This window comes from Nilaparvata lugens, chromosome X (genome assembly GCF_014356525.2).
Source record: "Nilaparvata lugens isolate BPH chromosome X, ASM1435652v1, whole genome shotgun sequence".
Classification (NCBI taxonomy): Eukaryota; Metazoa; Arthropoda; class Insecta; order Hemiptera; family Delphacidae; genus Nilaparvata; species Nilaparvata lugens.
The window spans coordinates 27,616,943-27,635,111 of record NC_052518.1 but is presented as its reverse complement, the minus strand read 5'-3'; the positions used below and the strand labels follow the sequence as shown (position 1 = coordinate 27,635,111).

Genomic DNA, 18,169 nt, shown 5'->3' with positions numbered 1-18,169 from the left:
TACCGATAAGAAAGCCTCCATAGTTGAAAGGTTTAATAGAACAATTAAAGCAAAAATTTATAGATATTTAACTGAACATGGAACCAAAAACTGGATATTGCAACTAGACAGTTTGGTTCGCGATTATAATGCAACAATGCACACTTCAATTAGAATGAAACCTAAAGATGTGAGGAAGAAAGATTGGAATCATGTTTTAATGTCTTTGAATTCTGCATTCAATAGACGATATAAATTGAAAAATTCAAAACCGAAATTTAAGCTAGGAGATGTTGTGCGAATCTCAAAGAAAAGGGTTCTTTTCGATAAATCTTATAACATAAACTGGAGCGCAGAGTATTTTGTAATTCATTCTATATTTCCTTCTCAACCTGTAACGTATAGCTTGTTAGATCTAAACGGAGAAGTAATTAGTGGTAGGTTTTATGCAGAAGAAATTAAAAAAACACAATTAAACGAATCGGAGAGACAAGTGTATTTGATTGAAAAAATATTAAAACGTGATAAAAAAGGATTGCTAGTGAAATGGATTGGGTTTTCAATGCCTAGTTATATTAGTAAAGATCAACTATTAGATGAAAAATAATCTTTTGTAATCTATTGTAAATATCATGTACATTTATTGTAAATAATCTATTGTAAATACATTCCATTCAGTGTAAATATCATGATGTACATTCGTTGAAAATATAATAGAAGTATTATTATCAAACATTGCTTTTCATTTCAATCTGAAGTTTCGTAATTTGCTAAGGCTCAAGCAACAGATGCATTCTCGTGAAGAGGGTGCGTGAAAGAGAGGGCCAGTTGAAGTGAGAAACTTCTATCAGTGGGAGGGAGCGAGCCTCTGTCTAGCCATGTGGTGGCTCACCCTCCTCTCTGATAACTTATCAGTTCCTTATCAGATCACATGCTGTACACGTGACTTACATGATTCCGATAGTAAATTTCGACAATGTTATAAGAGAGAAAGAAATGCCAACATGGTGTAAAAATGGTAAGTTGTTACCACATAATGCAAGGATCCTTATAATAGGCTCTTCAGGCTGTGGCAAGACCAATTTGCTATTTAATTTAATTTTTTCAAAGAATGGCTTGAGATTTAAAACTATATACTTGCACACGAAGAGCGAGTATCAAGATAAGTACTTGTTTTTGAGAAAAGTCTTTTCAAAAATGAAGGGTATTGAATTTCATATAAACAGCAATTCGGAATCTATTCCTTACCCAAACAAAATTCAACAATTTTCTCTTGTCATATTCCACGACTTCCAACTTAATCACGTACCTCAAATAAGAGAATATTTTACCATGGGACGACATCGTAATATTGACACTGCATATTTAATTCAGAGTTATGGAGCTACACAGAAACATTTCACTAGGGACAATGCGAATATGATTATAATCTTCAAGGTAGATTTATTGAGTCTGAAATTAATTCACAGAGATCATGTTGGAGGAGATATTTCTTATAAAGATTTCGTTGAACTTTGTCATAAAGTTTGGAATCGTAAACCTCATAATTTTGTAACTATTATGAGCGAGTGTGGAATTAATAGTGGCAAATACCGAGATTCGCTCGATATGTTTCTTACCGTTCAGTAGAGATTAATTCTTTGTGCAGTCATGTTGTCATACAGCAGCAGAAAACTGAATAGAAAGAACGTTGGTTTAATCGAAAAGATTAAGAAATTGAGAAAAGTAATTAGAGACAAGCATAAAAGCTTAGTCAATTTTGAGAGGCGATCGGAGGAATACAATAGGAAAACTCTATCTCCATTGATAGAACCTATAATTGAATTGGGAAAAAACAAATTCTCACACTCTAGTGTAAAACCAAAAAAGGAAGAAGTAAAAGAGGAACAGAGTATGGAAATTGATGATAATGAGGAGGGGGATGAACAGAGTTATGAAAGTTCAACAGACAATTTTTTAAGCTAGACTAAATTTGAAAACAGTTTACTTGGTTCTAGCAGAAACGATGATGTGCTGTCACAATATCTAAAAACGTTTCATGCGGAAAAATTGAATAATTCAATCAGTTATGGAATTTCATATAATTCTAAAGATGACGTGTATTATATTGGAAATCAGCAAGTAATATTCGATAACGGTTATATAGATATTAATAATGAAAGATTTCATTTAACACATGGCCTACTTGAGTTATTATTCAGTGTGAGACCAAACTCGAATATTTATAATCATAGAGATCTGGATAAGTATAAAAAAATCGTAACACTTACAGGCATACATTTAGATCGAAGAGGCTATGTTAAACGAAATCAGGGAATTAAATCGCAAATGATTCAAAAGTTATTTCCCAGTAAAAAAATTAGTAAAAAGAAGGGGTGGGGTTTATTGAAATTTGCAAAAAATAATTCTCATGATAGAATTTATCAATACTTTGATAATTTTGACAAATTAGTGGAAAGATTAAATTTACTCTATTCCTCAAAAGCTACTGGCAACACCGGGCATGATATTGAGATCGCGTCTATAATTGAAGAGCTAAAAGAAGCAAAATTAATTGTTTAGTGTTACGATGACTCTACATCGATTTGGTCGAATTGATACACCTAGTGCTGGGGCTGCTGTTGCTAATCTTATGTGTGATATTGACTCGATAACACAGAAGATAATCGAATCGATAAATCAACAAGGAATCAGCGAAGCTGTGAAATTTTATTTAGATTCGCAAATAACCAAACTCGTTTCGGAAAATACAAAGAATATTGGAGTGAGCATAATTGAAAGAGAACATATTCTAAGTACATTACAAAATTTCAGTGCTAATATCGATAAAGCTATTGCAGAGAGAACTCTAAATTTAGAATCCGCTCTAGGAGAAGTGAAAACTTTAACAGACAGCTTTTCATCTCAGTTGCTCAGTATTAACAACGATAAAGTTGATAAAGCTTATTTAGATGAGAAATTAAAAGCCGTATCAGATAAAATTAAGAATTTGGAGGTGCTGGACAGAAACTATCTCAATACTAAATTAAAACAACTTAGTACAGAAATTTTTACTAAAGTAAATGAAACACAGCCATCGTCAATTGATAAGCAATATTTAGAATCTGCTTTGCAGAAATTGATTAGTTCTTCATTAACAAAGGAAGAGTTTGAAAAACGATTATCTGAAATGGCGAGTGCAATAAAAGCTAATATTATGGAGGGTATTGAACAGTTCATTACAAAAGATGCTATTGCTATTCTAATTAAGCAAATTGCAGAAAAGTATGCAACTAAAAATGATATAGGAGATTTTATTAAGAAAAATGAGATGGGAGTCGCTGTGAAAGCGTTCGTGATGAAATAGCTGAGGCAATTAAAAATTCGGAAGAGGGTACTGTCATGAGACTGCAATGTTCGGCTCCATTCATTGACTATCTAAATTTATTCATCCACAGAATGGCCCTGGACATCGTATCCAAATACGCCCAGGTAAGTTTTCACATGAACTGGATTGAGGCCAAGGAACACAACCTTTCCGAAAATCAGGTAGTGCAAATTATTACAGAAAAAATGGATTTAGCCAAATATAAAGACTTTATATTGCCGCCGAAAACATAAAATCTTGTAAACAGTTGTGTGAGAGAGAGTGAACTTTAACACATGTTGTTTCAAATTTCAGTCTAGACATTTTTGACCATGATTGATTGCATAAACACTTGCATGAGAGAGAGTGAAGTATTTAAACACCTGCAGCTTCAAATTTCAGCCTAGACATTTTTGACTATGATATATCAGTTTTTGCATAAATCTTGTAAAAGGATGACATATTATTAGAGAGAGTGAAGTATTTAAACACCTGCTGCTTCAAATTTCAGCCTAGACATTTTTTGACTTTGATTGATTGCATAAACACTTGCGTGAGAGAGAGTGAACTTTAACACATGTTGTTTCAAATTTCAGTCTAGACATTTTTGACCATGATTGATTGCATAAACACTTGCGTGAGAGAGAGTGAAGTATTTAAACACCTGCAGCTTCAAATTTCAGCCTAGGCATTTTTGACTTTATCGGTTTTCTACATAAATCTTGTAAAAGGATGAGATATTATGAGAGAGAGTGAAGTAACTTTAATGGCTAAACACATGTCACAGATGATAAATCGATTTAGACATTTTTTCTTGTAACAGAATGTAACGGTTTTTGATGCAGGAGTTATTCTAGAGGAACCTAGCAGAGAGCAGAGCGCACGTGTCATTTGTCTAGACGGGGGAGAGGGTGACGAGCGAGTGCACGTGCATTAGATGTAGAAATATGGATTCACTTTAATCTGTCACCAAGGGAATTTTTCCCTCTCAAAGAGATTTTTTTCCCTCATCTAGCATTCACTTTAATTTGACAGTATAGCATTAGATGTAGAAATATGGATTCACTTTTTCCCTCTCAAAGAGATTTTTTCCCTCATCTAGCATTCACTTTAATTTGTCAGTATAGCAATATGGATTCACTTTAATCTGTCAGTATAGATGTAGTAATATGGATTCACTTTAATCTGTCAGTATAGATGTAGTAATATGGATTCACTTTAATTTGACAGTAGAGAATTTTTCCCTCTCAAAGAGATTTTTTTCCCTCATCCAGCATTCACTTCAATCTGTCAGTATAGCATTAGATGTAGAAATATGGATTCACTTTAATCTGTCAGTATAGAGAGGGAATTTTTCCTCCTAAAAGGGAAATTTTTTTTCCCTCACCTGGGCAAGGGGAAGGTTAGAGAGAGAGATATCTCTTTTCAACCCCCTCACCACCACTGGACAAGGGGAAGGGGAAATCTATTTTTAGAAAGAGAGAGAGAGAAAGATATCTTCCTCTCTTTTCATCCCCCTCACCTCCACTGGGCAGGGGGAAGGGGAAATCTATTTTTAGAACACCCCCCACCCTACAGGCGGGGGGAAGGGGAGGCGGGATGGACGAGGGCGGAGTGGGGAGGGGGTTTTGGAGCAAAAAAGTGCGTCTTAAATCTTAGTTTCCCTCTACTAATGAAACAAACATCGAAGACATTGGCAAGATAATAGTAGAAAGGAAATGGAATTGGGCTGGCCATGTGGTGCGAACAAAGGACGACAGATGGACGAGAAGAATATTGGACTGGCATCCACGGAATAGGAAAAGAAGCAGAGGAAGACCTAGCTACAGATGGGATGAAGAATTCCGGCGAGTTTGTGGAGGATTAACTTGGCAGAGAGTCGCACGGGAAAGAAAGGAATGGGAGAGGATGAAAAACGTGTACAAATAGGTCTGGTTCTACAGGGATTGAGATGTTTAAGTTGAAATTAATTTTATATGAACTCTACTAATATGATAAGATACTCATTTTATCCTAAATAGGATACCCCAGCAGATGCTGAATTGCGAAGAATATAATTTTTATTGTAAGTGCAATATTATATTATGTATATAAGTTTTAGAAGCAATAAAGGGTTATTTATTTACTATTGAAATCATAGGTGGAGGGTGACTATTATTTTAAAATTGAAAACTGATATTTTTAGTTCAGAATTAGAGTTCATTTGGTGACGTGCCAAGTTTGAACAATAATGTCCACTATAATGAACAACAAATTAATGAGACACGTACAACAAAAAATAAACTAATCAACCAGAAATTATGTCAACTATGGTAGTAATATAAAATTCCCTAAAGAATTTCGTTTTAAAGAGCTGATTTGATTATCTTATAGGGTACCTTAATACCATAGAATTATTTCAATTTCAATTTCAATTTCAAATTATTTTCCTTTACACACATACATAAAATACAAGTAATATTAAATTACAACAAGAATAAACAACTAGCAAAATTAGTACAAAAAAAAAAAAAACAAAAATGTCCGTACAAGATGCTAATTCAGAATTTGGTGTAAAGGGGTGGGATTGAAGCTCATCCAACTATGGTTACCCATGTACTAGGAAGGCTTTCAATCCTTGAGAGGGAAAATAAAGGATTAGGAAAAAAGGTGAGGTGGGATGATAGGATAGTTAATTTAATAAAGAAAAATAAATAAAAAGGTCCACACTAGATTGGTAAGTGAGCACACAAAAACACTAAGTTCCTCTTTTACTTTGTTTAATTTACAGGTAGAAAAAATAGTTCGTTTTAATCCAAATACTAATATCATGTTTTATTTTTTTAGTCAACTCTGCGCAGCAGGTATATTCTTCAGGAATTTTATTTATCAATTTAGTGCTTAAATATATAAGTTGTCTTCTGATGGTTTCAATGTTTGTATTGTACATAAGATACTTATTTGAGGAGGGTCTCAGATTGTACAGGTTATTGATTGTGTTATTTGTGCAAGGAAAATTAGCTTTATGTTTGATTATATATTTCGCTACATTTATTACGTACAACTGCCTAACTGTTAACACATTAAACTCTTTGAAAGTCAAGTCGGTTGGGTAAAGTCTGGGTTTATTTAAAATTGTTTTGATTATTGATTTTTGAATTATGAAAAGCTCTTCTAAGTGAGAATTATAACAGCCCCCCCATACGGATATACCATACTGAATTATGGACTTGACCAGTGCAAAGTAAACCATTTTTAGATGTTTTGAGTTCAGAATTTTTTTTGCTTCGTAGAATTTATAGGATAGATATCTCATTCTTCTGCAAATAAATTTTATGTGTATGTCCCACTTCAAATTTTCATCTATTTGGACACCTAGATATTTGGTACTTTTGACTCTTTTTATAGTAGGGCAGGTGCAGTTATTGTTGCAGTTTGAGTGGAGTTTCAGATTTAAATTCTCATCAGGTTTACCAGTTGTATTGAATGCGAAGGTGATGTAATTGGTTTTTTCAATGTTCAGGCTCAGGGTGTTTCTGTCCAACCAATTTTTTATGAGCAAACAGTTCTGTTCTGCAATTTCATGTACCCCAGTCCAAGATTCCCCATGGAAAATAGCTGCAGTGTCATCTGCGAAAGATATAGTTGTGGCGTTTTTTAATTTCAGCTTTAATAAGTCATTGACATAAATATAAAGAGGATTGGTGATAGTACCGTTCCCTGAGGCAAACCGTAGGAGGTCATTTTGGAGACATCAGTAAGTCCGTCGATTGTTAAAGACTGGGTTCTATCTCTCAAGTAGCTCTTTATGAGTTCTAGAAATATTCCCCTAAAGCCATAGCTTTCGAGTTTATTGTAAAGAAAACTATGTGGTATAGTATCAAAGGCTTTTTTAATATCCAGGAAAACTGCTATAGATTTGTAATTGGAATTCAAGCTTTGTGAAACAGTATTAGAAAATTCAATTAACGCATCTTCGGTACTTTTCGCAGTCTGGAATCCAAATTGATTCTTATATATTATTTTATGCTTGTTCAAATACACAACTAATCTCTTCTTTATAATTTTCTCCATGATTTTTGCTAGATTACTAATAAGGCTGATTGGTCTGTAGTTACTTGGGTCCAAGGGATCTCCTTGCTTGAATAAAGGTTTTATCTTGGCGGTTTTGAAATGTTTAGGGAAGTAGCCTTGTTCAAAGCATTTGTTGAAAATCACGGAAAGCGGCTGTGAAATAGTGTGGCTTATATGTTTGAGTACTTTGTTATTGAGATTATCCAAGCCTGGGGTGCAGTTATTTTTCAGCTCTTTTATTGTCGCTTGAACTTCATTGAAGTTTGTCGGTCTCATAAAGAAGGAATTCGGTAGAGGAGTTTCAATTACATCGTTGTTGAAATTGAAATTTGGAGAGCTTGTGGGATCATTGTTTATAGTTTTAGCCTGTCTCTCCCCAACATTGGTGAAAAAGTCATTCAACCTCTTGGCATCAACTCCAATTTTACAACACTCTTTCTTCCCCTCCCCGATAGCCTCATTAATACACCTCCAAAGCTTTGAACTATTGGTGTTACATTGTTCTATTTTATCCCTATAATAGTTATCCTTCGCCTCACTTATGAGTCTATTCAATGTATTACGATAAACTCTGTATGTATTTATCGAATCAGCATCTGCAGGGCCTTTTCTTATTTTATCATGCATTTTATCCCGTATAATAATTGATCTTATTATTCCGTCCGTAATCCAAGGTTTTAAGGGACGCTTTCGGCGAGGAATATACTTCTCAGTTTTACTTGAATCCATAAAACCATTTATACGATCCACAAAATTGTCAACTAGGGTATCTATAGTATCATCATTTCCAAAAATAGTATTCCAATTTTCTTTTTCCGATTTTTCAGCAATTAGTTTGTAGTTGTATGCAATTTTAACGTTATTTGTAGTCCTGTTTCTATGTGAAGTGGTTTCAGGATTTTTCTCATTACCCAAGTGTAATAGTACAGAATAATGATCAGTTATTGTTGTTTTGAAAATATTTCCAAAAATATAGTTGAATTTGCTGTTATTTTTTGAAAAATATGTGATCTATGCACGATTCAGTTGTGGTCGAGACTCTAGTACTCCCATTTATATAAGACTTATAACCTCTACTCAGTAAAATATGCAGGTATTCCTGAACCTGTGTGCTAGTTGATTGAATATTAATATTTATTATTTATATATATTTTTTTTTTTTTTTTTTAAGATTACGTCCTAAAGACTCCAGTCATGGAGTATAAGACAAGTCATGTTATTACATAATAATTCTAACACTAAGTAGTTCAACCTAGTTTAGGTTTGAAAGGAATTCTTGTACACTATAAAAAGCTCTATCAACTAAATATTTTTTAATTTGTTTTTTGAAAATCTTCAAATCATCATTACTTTTCAAGATTTGAGGTAGCTTGTTATAAAATTTCCTACCAATATAATCTGGTTTTTGTTCAAATAACCTACTATTGTGACCCATTATATGATAATCTGCTCTGTTTCGCGTATTATACTCATGAACATCTGAATTCTGGATCACACCACTCGTTTTCACATGCATTACAACTTCATATACATACAAAGATGGCACAGTTAATAGACCAAGCTTTTTAAATAAAGGCCTACAAGAGTCTAACCTATTCACTTTCTCTATACATCTGATTGCCTTCTTTTGAATCTTAAACACCCTGTCCATATTTTGTTGAGATGAATTACCCCATACTAAAATAGCATACCTAATATGAGATAGTATAAGTCCATGGTAAGCAGTTAACAGTAGTTTTTTATCATTCAGCCTAGCAAGCTGCCGCAGGACAAATACCCCAGATGATATCTTATTACATATCCTCTCAATGTAAGGATGCCATGTTAATTTCCTGTCCAATAAAATTCCCAAGAATGCTACTTTCTCTTCTTGGTCTAATTCATTTTCCTCTACAAACACATTTATTTCTCTATCCTCTACTGAATTATATTTACTTTTGAATTGTAGGAATTGACATTTCTTACTATTTATTGTTAATTGCCTTTGCTTCAAGAATTGGACAATTGACTGTACTCCAGTAAAAGCATTTATTTCTAGACTATCTAATAAATAATTGTTAAAGATAAGCAATGTGTCATCAGCAAACAACAGAGCTCTGTGATCTTTTAACTCTTTTGGTAATTGGTTCACATACAACAGAAACAGTAAGGGACCCAAAATTGAGCCTTGAGGAACTCCAGCCTGGACCTCCAGTTTTTGAGATTTAATTTTTACTATTTCATTCCCATCCACCTTGGTAAGCTCAACACACTGGTTTCTACCTCTGAGATATGATTCAAACCATTTTAGTTCTATACCATTCACACCTACAGTTTTTAGTATTTCCAATAATATTCTATGGTTCACACAATCAAAAGCTTTGGATAAATCAAGAAATATTGCGGCTGCCTTCTCACCTGAATCTATTATATCTATTAGTCTTTCAACAAGGGATACTATTGCAGTCTTAGTAGATTTCCCTCTCTGGAACCCATGCTGTTCATCACATATGAAATTAATTTCTTCCAGGTGCATCAATAGCCTATTTAAAACTACTCTTTCAAAAATTTTACTTATTACATTTAGAATACTAATGGGTCTATAATTTTCAACTCTTTCAGAATCACCGCTCTTGAAAATTGGCAAAATTTTTCCTTGTTTCAGATCATCAGGGAAAATACCCTGCTCTAGTGAAGTATTAAGGAGATGCAATAAAGGGTCCAGTAATTCATTTTCACATTCTTTTAAAATTTTGCTTGAGACCCCATCCAATCCTACTGTTTTTTTGTTATTCAAATTTTTTATTATTCTTGACAACTCATCTCTTGATAATGGATGAAATTTAAATACCTTTTCAATTGGCTCAGCATTTAATGTAGTTGTATTACAAGTATTAGTGTTCAGTGACTTTTGGAGATTATATGCAACCTGTTGATAATACTTATTGAAAAAGTTACAAATGTCTATACTATCATCCATATAATTTCCATGTTCATCGATTATCCTAGGGACATTAGTAACTGTATCTTTTTGAGCTGCTCTCCTATTTCTATTAATTACCTCCCAAACAGCAGAGTTAAAATTGGTACTAGTTGTTAATATTTCAGCTGTTTTCTTACACTTAGCTTTCCTCACTTCTTTTGCATAGTTTTTCTTTAGACATTTGTATTTGACTTCACTCGGAACATCCCTCACTAATTTAAATTCCTCATAGGCTTCCCTAACAATATTTCTTTGAGTAAGAATATCTTCAGTTATCCATTCATCTACTTTGTCCAATTTACTTTTTACTTTGACTTTTTTTTTGGACAGCATACACTAATGTGAAATCTTAGAGTATCAATGAATTGCTTATATTTGTAATTTAGGTTACAACTGTTATAAACACTACTCCAATTTTCTTGAAGCAGTTCCTGCTTCAAACAATTTATATTTCCTAGCTCATATTGCTGAATTTCTTTCACAAAAGTTTTTTTTCTGCTTGGATTCTGGCCCTGCAACTTAACATCTAAAATTTGATAGTTATGATCTGATAGATCTGAGCTACCTAACCTGACATTACAACCTTCTATATTTGTGAGGATATTATCAATAATTGTCTGTGAAGTTCGAGTTACTCTTGTATATTCGTGGACCTTAATTTCTAAATTATTCATATTAATAATATCTCTAATATCCTCTGTCATTTTATCCTGCCTGGCAAAATCGGTATTGAAATCTCCTACTACTATAACATTTGTGAAACGAGCGGTTGTAATTTCCAAAAGTGTGTGGAGCAGCTCACAAAATTTTTGCCAGTCTCCATTTGGTGACCTATAGATACCTAACACTGCTACCTCAAATCGATCATCAATTTTTAACCTTAGTCCCGTCACCTCTAAATCCATCTCAACAGAAAATCTCTTAACAAAATCCAGTTCATAAGTTTGGGTATGTTTGGCATTGCTAGTGAATATACATACACCACCACTTCTATGAGCTATTCTACAAAATTCTGATCTCAGTGAATAGCCTGGAATCCTAACTTGATTTATTTCCTTTATTTTTAAGCCATGCTCTGTGAAAATAACAATGTCAGGATCCTCCTGTTCAAGAAATACTTCTAATCTGTCAATTTTGTTGCGAAGATACTGAATATTTTGATGATAAATACTAAAAACCTTACCAACTTGTGCTACTCTATCTCTAGCATTTGTAGCTATTTCCCTTTCCCTGTTTTGAGCCAATTTACTAAAAAATCGTTATTTGTTTTTTTGACTGTTTTTAAACCAGAGGATTGCAAACGGCTTTCAATCAGCTCTGCCAATCTATTACAAAATATTACTTTGCCAGATCGATTTAGATGCAACCCATGATTAGTGAAGTTATGTCTTTTCAGCCTTTCATTTAAAAAACAAATCCCCAGTTGTTTAGAATTCTTATTTTTTAGGCTGTTGATTGTATTATGGATTGATTTGTTTGTCGAATTGATTGCTTCATTTAACTCTGGCCTATCAAACCTATTAGGAATAGTACTTATTATTAAGTTTGTTTTTTTTTGCTGAGTGGCACAATTTCCTTGATTTTTTCTGTTACTTGAGGAAGATGATTCAAGTTAGGTTCATTTATATTATTTGAGCCACCCAGTACAATTAGATAGTCATTTTCATCAAAGATTAAAATGGTGATGATATCACCAACCATGCAAACAGTTATTGAATTAGGTATATTATCGAGGAAGTTATTTAGACTGCTGATAAAATTCTCAGTGTTTTGATTTCTAGGTGATCTATAAATTCCTATAATTCTAAAAATTTTTTCATTCGACATTTTCAATTCCAAGCACAAAGAGTTGGCATCAACTATGTTACAGGCAATCTCACAGACATCAATATTATCTCTAACATAAATGCACAGACCGTCGCATTTGTTCATCTTTGAGCATTTATTTACTTCGGTGAAACCTGAGATCTTGTAAGTGAATGGCATGTTCACGGTATGCCAAGTTTCGGTTAGAACAATTACATGTATATCAGTTTTTAAGCTGTTTATACAACAAATGAGCTGGTTGAAATTTGCATGGAGGCTACGGATATTAGTTGAAAAAATATTTAAAAATTCAACATTTTTTCCATTTATGGAAGGAACAAAATTAATGTAGTCATCGATTTCTGGAGTGAAGTTATCAGTTTCCAGTGATGTAAGGATTTCATCGATATCAGCCATGATCAATTTTGTTAGTATTAGCTTCTCCTTTCAACAACCTTTCTCGATTCCATGACAAAAGCTCTTCTCCTGTCCTGTCCTTCACTCTATCAATTATGTCCTGAACTGCATCATTGTAGCCTGTTGTTAGATACCTGAAACTTTCTGTATGCCTGGATATTGCAACAATAGCTTGCGGCACACTGTTATAAATTGTATTGTCTCTTGTGTCAATTCTTACTAATACTACATTCTTTGATGTGAGCCCCTGTGCTTCTTGAATTGTGTTAATTCTTTGAGACTTATATTTTTTTCATTGAATTACTTAGAATTTGTTTCTCTTTTTGCGTAAATGTCAGTATCAGAGTATCTTCCTTTAGCTGATGAGTTTCGCCGTTTTTGAAAGTTGGAAGTATAGATTTTATTTGGGGTTTTTTTGTGCTGATTTCGTGGTAGAATGATTGAAGGGCAAAACAGACATCTACAGGACACCGCTTAGTCATTGTTATATATTCCTCAGGCTCACAGAAATCTGAAATTTTGTTCCACTTGGTAACTACTGGAGATCTTTCTATGTAAGGTATCTGGTTGGAGTCACCTACTACTATAATTTCCGTTGCTCCACTCAATTCTGCAATAAATCCGATGTATCCCGCATGCATCATTAGTCCCTCATCAATGTAAACTTTTTCATATTTTTTGCCCGAATTATTAATTATGTAGGATGCTACTGTCCTATAATCTAATTTAAGCTGGATAGATAAGTTCTCTTTTGTGTAACGTCTTGAGACTGATTCTCTTATATCTTTAATGCTTGCTCTAGTTTGAGTTAATACTAGATCTTTTCCTGGCGTGTGTTCTCTTATGATATATGTAGATTTTCCACAGCCAGGTACTCCTTCTATCCAACTGACTTGTGGGAATAGAGGCTTGTTGATGTGTATTTTATTTATTTTAGTTATTAGCTCGCCATCCAGCATAAGTTCTGTATCTTTAGTGACTAATATGTATTTTTCAGTGGTTTTGAACTTATTTTCGGCTTCTAGGAATTCAACATATTTGCCTCCTTCTTCTAGACTATACCCCATTCTGTAAAAAGTGTTTGTTTTGAATAAAAATTTCTTCATATCATTATCAAATATGTTCATATTTTTTCTCTTCACAGCATCAATTGTTTTGTTCGTTACGTCTTTGTATATACTATTGAGAACTTCTTTATATATTTTCGCATTTTCAGCATCCGCCTTTTCAAGGAGATTACGCAGGTCTATCATTGTATTAATATATCTTTCGTACTTTGACATACCCTCAAATAAACCAGCAGGATACTCAGTATCGCTGTTATTAAATTGACTGGGTATTTCCAAGTAATCAATATTTCTAATCCCTTGATTATAAAATACAAAGCGAAGGGCTTCATTTTCAAGGACAGAACTCAGCATACTTATTGACGGTATATTATCTTGAATTGAATAGTTAAAAATATCAATTCCTATTACTAAAGGGTAATTATCCAAACTCCACCTGTTAAGTAGAGCAAGCATATTATTAAATCTTAGTTGAGCTTGTTTGCTTGTTTCTACAATGAATACAGGACAGTGAGATTCTACAGAAAAGGCCTTAACATATTTTACCTCAGTGTTAGGAAGTTGTAACCATTCGTTAAAATCAATTTTGGAGCATTGTAAGAATTTTGAAAGCCCCTTAGATAACATCATGCTGTCTCCTTCTTTACATGCAAACGAGATAACTAAATCTACATATTCACCATAATTATAAACAAGATTGATTCTACTTTTTGGGGTTTTAACAGTCATGTTGAACATTTTAAATGTATCTAGTGTTTCACATATATTCTTATTGGTAATATTATTTTGTGTAACAATAGAAACTTTCTGTTTACTGAAGTGTTGCAAGGCACCGAGAAAAATCTTTTTAATACCCATAGTCGGTCTTTTCAACAACCTTCCTCAGCGCCTTTTCATACTCCGGACAGTTTTTGTCACTTACTTTGTGGTTAGCTGGATTGTTACGTTTTTTACAGTTTATACATACTGGTTGTTTATTTAGATTTGGACACGACTTGATATCATGATTGGTCTCTGCACAGTGGCTGCATGTGTTGTGTTCCTGGGAACAGAAACGTCCGATGTGGCCAAGTCCATTGCATTTGAAACACCTACTTACTGATACAAAGTCTTTTACATTGCTTGATGACCAGTCTATAAATACTCTTCTCATATTTTTTAATTTATTTCTAATATCTGCTGCGCATTCTACAACCCAGTTAACCTGCTTCCTATCTTTTGGCCTATCTTGAAAATTGGTTTAAAAGAATTTCTGAATTTCTCAAGTGAAATATAATCTTGAAAGTTCCTATTGAAAATATCGCTAACTATTTCTTCTTGACTCCACTCGGCAGGGACATTGTATATTACCAATTTAGGTTTAATTTTAGGTGGCTCACTTACCTCGAATTTAGCATCTTGTAGCGTAGAATCGCTAAAAATTTTATTTTTATCTACACTAGAGTCCATCACAAGAAGTACTCCTCCGCCATTCACATTGATTGCTTTTTTAACTTTCAAAGAGTTCTCGATAGACATAGTTTTTTTAATAACTTTTTTCAGGTTCTCGCTGGTCTGTTTTTCCGTTCCCTGGATCTCCTTCGGCTTTATTAGGATAGTCTTATCCTTAGGAACCGGCCGGCTCCTCTGCTCACTGGATTTCTCCTTTGTTTCTCCTGGCTTCTTTTCTTCTTTCTTCTTGGGTAGTTGGACCATCTCGGCGTAGCTAGGCTTCTTGATTGGAGTTGAAACTATCAGACTTGATGAAAGCTTCTCAATTTGTTTTTCAATCATGTTAAGTCTTTCATCTACCTTTGTATTTTGCGCGTTTCCCTCACTGCTCACTTCGGTTTTCCCTGTGATTACTGCAAGACTCTCACAAAGCACAAGAAATTCTTTATAGTCTGCTTGACATATTTTTTTCTTATCATACAGCTTTGTGCCCCAATCTTCAAAAGATGCCTTTAGAGTCCAAAGTTGGTTAACCAAATTATTATCTTTATTGGGCTCCATTGATTTTTGAGGATTATCACTTTCACATCTAGTATTTTCACTTTCCTCAAACTCCGATGCTAGAAACTGAGAAAGTTTTTCTGGCGATCCCATTTCATATCGAATTTACAATATTTAACGTTGTACACAGTTCAATGCTCTGACCTAATTATCACTACTGACGAAATTTTTGTACACTCACACAAAAATTTGCTGACTACACTAAACTACGACGAACAATTAAAACGATGTTCTCTCTACGACTTCTGAATTGCTACTGAATTTGTATAGGGATACTTGATAATTCTATAGCTGACCTAGCCATCAATTATAAAAATTAATAAACATTCTTTATTAGGTTTTTGTTTATAATGTTTTCTGTTATGTTTTTCCAGACACAACTTAGGGCCGGTTTCCGAGCTCGGGATTTAGCTAAGTCCTAGGCTTTAAACAGCTGGAGTCAGAAAATTAGCTTTCCAAAACGGGGCGTAGTCGCAGGCATTGTCATAGTCACGTTTGAATTAAATTTCGAAAAACTAGAAAATTGAACACAAAATAAAATAAAGAGAAAATTGTGTAAAGTTTCAGCTATTTTGAATTATTTAGGAATGTCTAATTTCGTCAAGGAAAAACGTTTCCAATTATAGAAATGAGAAAATAAAAACTACGACTAATGTTATAAAAGCTGCAACTAAGCCCCGTTTTGGAAAGCTAATTTTCTGACTGCAGCTGTTTAAAGCCTAGGACTTAGCTAAATCCCGAGCTCGGAAACCGGCCCTAAGTTGTGTCTGAAAAACGTAACAGCAAACACATTATAAACAAAAACCTAATAATTTTTTTTTATCAATTTAGAGTTCAGTTGTGTCTGAAAAACAAAAAGGGTACTAATTTATTCTATATTCAAAACAATTTTCCTATTTAGTTGGTTTTTGAGAAGAATAAATTAATATTTTTTTGAATAACTCAATATTTATCAATCTGTAATTGATTGCAATATTTTATTCTTATTCAGTATTGAATTCAATATTTTATTCTTTTTCAAGATCATACTAATTAAAAATTTTTATCTTTCATACTTTTATCTTGAAAATTGGACAAGTTCTTACATAACCTATTTCTGTACACGTTAAAATAAAAATGAAGGAGAAGACATTGATTTTGCACTTGAATAGCTCTTGCACTTTAATTCAATCAAATTGTTATAAGAACATATAAATATTATTTCTCAATTGTACTTTTATTGAACTTCCTTTTAGAACTTTTAGCTTTTCTTGTCCCAGCCATGCCAAAATTTCAAGTTGAATATTTTTCATAACTTATTAACACCTTTGAACATTGAATTGTATGGACGCGAATAGAATGATGGCATGTGTCTGAATGTCAGTTTAAATGCTATAATGCATTTCAGTCAATTCAACACTCTAACTGACATGTGTATGATCTTTTGCTTATTCCCAGTGAATTTGGGTTTGTAAGAATATCCAGTTAATTTATTAGTACTTGACAATTTCTTATTAGGTATTATCGCTTGATTATTTTTCTAGAGAAAACATTTTTCTTTTGACGCAATTATTTTCTAAAAATATCTTGTATTTTGTGATTTCAGGTTGGATGTGCTCCAATCAAAGAGGATAAGGAAGCGTTTGCTCTGATATCGGTTTCTCCAACTGAAGTGAGAGATCTAGACTTTGCCAATGACGCATGCAAAGTGCTTGCAGCCAATTCCACTAAATTGGAAAAAGGAACGATTTCACACAACGAGAGAAGGTAAATTTCATATTAAAGTATTCCTTAGTCCATATAGTTTCGGGCCGACACATATTCTAATATAGACGAATACGATAATATATATAAAAAATGATATGTAGCAACTTTTATTCTACTCTATGACAAGGAAATTCAATAAGAATAGGTGCCGGGTCAAGTGAATTAATTTGAAGCTGAATATAAATGTTTCAGAAGGGATGTCTTCACATATGCCCTTTTTCCAATAATCAACTCCCGAAAAATACTAATGTTGAGTATTTTTGCTTACTATTAATACACTAATATATTTAATGTAGTGCCAGATAGCCTTGGATCACCCTCCAAGGTACCTGGAAATTCACCAAGAGTCGCTCTTGGTAGACTAGACCCAGACGCGGTAGGATCGGGGGGCGTTAGCGAAGTTGCAGATGGGGATAGAGGTCCTACTGTTCTCGTAGTGTCATGTAACTGGAGACGCCGTGTGTGTTGACTTATCCGGACGTGCGTGTGAGGCACGGCTACCAGTAGCTAAGAGGCACGGGTTCTAGGGTACAGGATGATTAGGGTGGGTAAAGTGGGGAGATATTAGATAGGGTTAAGGCCCGCCGCAAAGTAGACCCATGCTAATCCACGCTACTCTAACCCACGCCAAAGGATATTTTGTAAACCATTGCTATAGAAAATTCAAATTGGAGAGGCGGGTGATGGTGGCTACATCTATGAGTGAAATTGGTAAATTTTAAGCAGTAAAAAAAGTTCAAACAGTTTGTCTCTGCTTCGTGTTCTCATAAAAACTATTTTTTTTCAAGATTTTTCAAATTC

The 18,169-nt window shown here is 33.7% G+C and overlaps 1 protein-coding gene across 1 annotated transcript in view; it reads left to right on the top strand.

Moving 5' to 3' along the window:
- The window catches only part of LOC111047153 (inositol 1,4,5-trisphosphate receptor), a 129,873-nt gene that overhangs the window by 27,956 nt on the left and 83,748 nt on the right, over window positions 1-18,169 (top strand). The window contains exon 10 of the mRNA XM_039441868.1: window positions 17,208-17,368. Coding sequence (XP_039297802.1) covers window positions 17,208-17,368 — 161 coding nt within the window. The remainder of the gene's footprint in view (window positions 1-17,207; window positions 17,369-18,169) is intronic.